We start from the raw sequence: 6,000 nt of genomic DNA, 5'->3' as shown, positions 1-6,000 counted from the left end.
CCCAGGAAAGTTAAACTGGTTAAATATTGTTTCACATGGATTTCATCCCTCCTAACCATAAATCTCCTATTAAATAATGGTTTGTATTTGTGTAGGAACTAATCAAAAATTATTAAAGTAGATAGCATTTTCCAAACTAGTGTATACAAACCTGAGTCATTCAAGTTTCACTTCTACCCTTAATCACCCTACAAATTCTTGGCATAATGTCAAAAGAGAGTGTCAAACCAGTAGGTATTATTATCTTCTTATAACTTTAACAGCTGCTCCAACTTCTCTGAATTCATAATTCTCAAGTTTTTATAGTTAGGAAATTGATTTTAAAGATTTTTATATTAAGACTGTTTATTTATGATTCCAATTTAGATTAATTTCCTACAATCACTTCTTAGTGTTTCTGGTATCCCCTCTTGATAAGTTATGAAAAACATACCAGACTTATCTTTAGTATGCAACTTTTTTGTTTTTCTGGTTTGGAGAACCATCCATGGATTTTCATTAATATATTATTTTAGATAGCTCGCATATCTCTAATCATTTACCAGTAGTGAGACAGATATACCTCCTTTGTTGGACTACCCCAAAGAAACTTCTTTGTATACACTCTACCAGCAGTGCCTTATAACCATAACAATGTCAAGATCAAATGCAGTACTACCGGTTAACTTATTATTAAAGCTTTCCCCTCATACAGACTACAGTAGTGTATTTAAGTGCAAGAGCTTTCTAGTACTTGTAAAAAAAAGCTTATCTGTCTACCGTATATTCTTTCTAGTTCATTGCATAATCAAAAACATTTTGTGGCCAAATCGAGCTCTGAAGAGAACGTAAGACTGAACTTGAGTTATGCTCTTTATAGTTTATTGTCTGATCGGAAAAATTTTGAGGGCTAAATCGAGCCCTTCAACAGGAAGTTTGAAGAGAATTTAAGACAGAAGTTGAACAGCAAAATTGAAGAATTACAATCAGTACAAATAACAATTAAGTGGTAGAAATGAGGCAGATGAGGTCTGAAGTGGTGTTGTAAAACAACTTTAGCAATGCCTACATAATATCTTGTGATACACTCTAGATACTGCTTTAATGAGGGATTTGCTATCTGACTGTTATCTTAACTTGGATAGTATGACATATTCTATAATACCCTTATGAAAATTACAAATCATTTATTTATCTTTGCAGGTGATGGTCCTCTCCTTCTTGAGATCCTTAGAGAAAGAGAGTCTTCTAGGTTTTCTAAGGTACGAGTATTTTTTATATTTCTCTTCATAGAAACAATATTGTGTATACAGTAAGTAGTTTTTGAGAAAATCTTGAGAAATTTAAGAAAGGTCAGGTTCGCTGGCCTTTGGTATGAAATGATTTAATTCACTGCAGTGAGGAAAGTTCCCCTAACTAGAAATATTGATGGGTATCAAGATTTTTGGCATTTTTACCTCCACCAAGGACATTTTGTTTTCACCTGTCTGTCATTAGCCTAACTCAAAAAGTTACGGATGCATTTTGATAAAAACTTCAGGATATGTCAGAAATGGGTTAATTTAGAAGTGATTAGATCACCATCCGTAAACTATTATTATTATTATTATTATTTTGTTTAGATTTTTTGCTTTTACTTTTAGGAAAATGCATTGGCAGATCGTCATGTGCGTGAGATTTTAGAAGGAACGATATACAATTTATTCCTGATAACTGTAGCTGTGTGATGGTTTTCTTTGCAAACCTGCCAATATCCACTTTCTTCTTCTTGTTTAAAGTTTTTTAAAGGTTTAAATGGCATAGACAATGGACAATGACATTATCCTGGCTAGCAGGACAGTGCCTTAGAAACTGACCATATATACATTTGATCAGCACCTAAGGCCCCTCTCCATCCAAGCTAGGACTAGGCAGTGGCTGCTGAAGACTTGGCAGACATACTTATGGGTTCCACCAAACCCCCTATCCTTAACTCACAAGGATGGTAAGGTAGCAGACACTACAAGAAACTATCGAGCTTGAACGAGACTTGAACTCTAGTCCGGTATATTGCCAGACAGGGATATTTCCAATAGGTCACCACAACCCTGTTCACCATTTTTTTCCCTCGCTAGTGTGGCCTTGTAATGACGACATTATAATCTTAAGGAAGCTGGCATTCCTAAGATATAGGAAACAGGTTTTACTGCTGCCTTAACGACCCTGCAAATCCTAGGTTTAAGGTCAAAGTGGGAACTCGGTAGCTTGTCAGTTGCCACCCGCTAGGTACCTACTGTCTCCTTATTGTAAGTTTTAACAGCTGTTATAAGTTTTGCTATTAACATACTCAGGTTTGTATAGTTGCAAAAATGAAATTACAAAAAAGTTTCTATTTTTCTCCAGATTGAAGATTCCAAGAAGCAAACTGAAAGCCAGAATAACAGTGTTCCTCTGCTTGAAACTGGAAAACCTTCAAATCCTTCTCTTCCACCCCTGAATGAATCCAAGCAATTACTTCAATTAAAAAATTTACCTCTAGATATAATGGAGAAAAATGATGCAGAATTGAAAAAGTTACCTCTAGATGACAATATGACAAATGGCGATGATGAACATAACTCATTAGAATCTCAGAGTGGGGGAAACACCGACAGGTACTATATTATTTATATTATAATTTTTATTAGTATTATTGTTACTATTATTGTTATTACTATTATCATTGTTGTCAACCCAACTATTAATAGAAGTGGATCTCAATCCTCTTACCAGGCTCACATTGAGAATTGAATTTTTTTTTAAAGATGCCCCATATATCAAGTGCTAACCATTGCTGCAATGGAATGTATATCCTTAGTAATTTCCTTCAAGATGTATATAACCACCTCTTTTATTCACATTTCTCAATTTTTATTTTTTGTTGATGGTGTAGCAGATAACATCATGTATTGTAAAATTTTTGTGGGACTATATTAAGAAAGGTGGGAAGTGGCATATGACAGGGTGAAAGTGAGAGAAACTGCTGATCTAGTGGAGGAGTGGAAGTTAGTAAAAGGAAATTTTGTTGGGCATGCAAGTGATGTATGTGATAAGAGATTTATATGAGGTAGTACTGTATAAGGAAGGATAGTGATGGAATGGAGTAAAGATGAAGGAGGAAGAAAAGAAAGAGGGCATTTGAAGAGTGGCTGCAGAGTAAGTGTAGAGAAGTATGAAAGATATAAAGAAAAATGTGGAAGTAAAACGTAAGGTAGCTGAGACATATAGGGAGGCTGACAGGAGAGGGGGTCAGAGATTGGGTAGTTTGTTTGAAGAGAATAATAAGTTTTTAAATATAAAACTTACCCGCTGGTTATATAAAAGAGCTGAAGTCCCTGACGCCAGGGCAGAAAATTCAAATCTCGCGCTATCGAAGATACGCCAGGTGTACCAACCGCACCCTAGCGGTAGAACAGGTGGAACAACACACCAACTCCAGTTCTTCTCTCTGCCGTCATAGCTGGCTGACATATAGAAGTTCGCTCTCGTGTTTTACTCTCTTGGGAAGTTGTTTGGTGATGTACAACATTCTTTTTTGAGTTTAAGCTATCGTTGATTATTTTCCCTTGGTTCTTATCTTGAAATCTTTTTGTTTGAGATTTTCTTTATTGTTTTTTCCCTTACTTTTTGCTTGTCGGTCTCTCACGTTAGCATTCAAAATGGCCGACTCCTCCCCTGCTCAGCGTAGGTGTGTTAGTGAGGGTTGTCGTACTCGACTTCCTAAAGGATCTATTGATCCTCATACTATTTGTGTGAAATGTAGGGGTAAATTTTGTTCATTAGATGATAGGTGTAATGAGTGTCTTTCCTTAACTGATGATGATTTTGTTACTTTCGATCGTTATGTTAGGAGACTAGAGAGAGATAGAGTTAGGCGTAGTTCTTCCCGATCTGTGGATAGAGCCTTACCTAATTTACCTGTTCCTAATCCTATTCCTTCCCCTGTGGTGATAGATCAGGAACCTACTATGAAAGACATGTTTACTGCTATTTTGTCTCTTGGTGAGAAAGTTGAGTCCTTAGCAGCCGATAGAAATACAATCTTTTCCGAGTTAAAGGTATTGAAAAACCGTGAGCCTATCGGAACTGTGGAAAGTGTTTCAGTGTCTGATGTGGTACCGAAAAATCGTGACTCTCTCGGTGTTGTGACAAGTGTTGCTAATGTGTTTAGTGTTGCGGAGGGTGCGTCGGCACGATCTTGTCGTTCACCTAGCCTAAGACCTCTTTCGAGCTCTCGAACCCATGGGAGAAGTAATGTCGAACGGCTTAAGGGAACGAGAAGCGTCATCAATCGTGCAGACGTCCCCTCGAACGTTCCTGTTGCCATAGCTCAGGTCGTTCACCCTCATCGTAGGAAAGGTGAGGTTCATGCGTTATCCCCGTCTTCCGATGAAGGGTCGGGGAGTGAGATCTGGCGTCGCGCGTCAAGACCGCTTAAACGGACGCATGATGTTTCACAGCGTCGGGAATCGCCTGTGCGTCCAGGATGTAGTTCGTGGGGTTCACCGGAACGTTTCCGTTCTCCCAGCGCTTGCACTCCGGCCAAACGTACAGATCACCGTGTTCGTGTGGATATGATTCCTTCCGATTCGGACCTTGTTACTATTCATGCACCCCCTCTTCCATCGGATTGGCTTTCTTCCCCCGAAATGCGTGGTGACGTTAGTGCGAATCTTCCTTCTAGGAGTTCTGTTGATCCGAAATGGTCTGCGCTTGTGTCTATGAAGGAACAACTCTCGTCGTTGATGGATTCTTATCAACCAGGTGTTGGCGTTATGTCTGGGCGTTCGATGTCAGACCAGTTATCGCACAGGCGTTCGATGGTCTCTGGTCTTGACGAGTTATCGCTTAGGTGGTCTCCCAGTCATAGTGTTCAACGCCAGGTTAATTTTGATGAGTCGCGTCAGAGAGTTTTGGTTGACCAGTTTTCGTATTCTGGTCGCGGGGAAGAACATCGGCGTCGACAAGTGGACGAGACGCGTCAACGATTTGAAGTAGTGGATCGTCCGCGTCAACAACTTTTGGACGCTTCGCATCAAAACATTGATTCGCAGCGTCAACATCCTGACTACTTTGATCGTTCGCGTCAACAGTCTTCGGACTTTACGCGACCTCTCGGCGATCTTCGACAGTTACCTTCTGATTTCAAGCGTTCTTCTGTTCAACAGCAGTCGGATTCGAAGCGGTCTAGGCAGTTGTTGGTTGAGGATGATCGTCTACCCGTCCGTGTTTCGCATCAATCTACTTCTACTTCTCCCCTTCAGGTTGACGCAGATGTTGGCCTTGACAGGCAGTCCCATCCAGACGTTGTTCCTGCGGTTCAGGCTGCGGCTGTTGCTGCACTGCCAGGAGTGTCTCCCTACCAGAAAACGGGCCTTCTTTTCGCACCTTTGTCTAATACCTTATTTCCGCAGGAATTGGTAGGCGAGGTGGCTACTGCCCTCACGCAGAAGGCCACACATGACTTAGTTACTCATTCGACTAGGAAAGTTTTGCCTCCGTCATTCTCCTCTCGTAAACTTAAGGAATCTTCTTCTGGGTTTCGACCTCAGTCCTTTCGTGGGAAGTCCTCTGGAAGAGGCTCTTTTAAACCAGAAGGAAGGAAGCCTAGAGGCAGAGGGGGCAAGTCCGGCCGAGGTAAAGTCTGACTGCCCTTTCCTTCAGACAGCAGTGGGTGCCAGGTTGACTCACTTCTGGGAGGCTTGGGAGAGGAATGGAGCGGACCCCTGGTCCGTCCAGGTGTTAAAGGAAGGCTACAAGATCCCCTTCCTGGCCAATCCTCCTTTAGTCACAGATCCAGTGGATCTTTCGCCCAAATACAGAGAGGGTCCCAAGAAGCAAGCCATGCTTCTGCAGACGTCTCTTTTATTAGAGAAGCAAGCAATAGAGGAAGTGCAGGATGTTACGTCTCCGGGGTTTTACAACCGCCTTTTTCTAGTACTCAAGAGTTCCGGGGGGTGGAGACCGGTTCTGGACGTAAGTGTGCTAAATGGTTACGTCCAG

General features: G+C 41.0%; 1 protein-coding gene across 1 annotated transcript in view; it reads left to right on the top strand.

The window, feature by feature from the left end:
- Positions 1 to 6,000, top strand: part of LOC137650975 (centrosomal protein 43-like) — a 119,658-nt gene that overhangs the window by 35,147 nt on the left and 78,511 nt on the right. Inside the window, exons 4-5 of the mRNA XM_068384115.1 lie at positions 1,183 to 1,241; positions 2,362 to 2,612. Coding sequence (XP_068240216.1) covers positions 1,183 to 1,241; positions 2,362 to 2,612 — 310 coding nt within the window. The remainder of the gene's footprint in view (positions 1 to 1,182; positions 1,242 to 2,361; positions 2,613 to 6,000) is intronic.

The sequence above is a fragment of the Palaemon carinicauda genome, chromosome 1 (assembly GCF_036898095.1).
Source record: "Palaemon carinicauda isolate YSFRI2023 chromosome 1, ASM3689809v2, whole genome shotgun sequence".
Classification (NCBI taxonomy): domain Eukaryota; kingdom Metazoa; phylum Arthropoda; class Malacostraca; order Decapoda; family Palaemonidae; genus Palaemon; species Palaemon carinicauda.
This window is presented reverse-complemented; position numbering and strand designations above follow the sequence as displayed.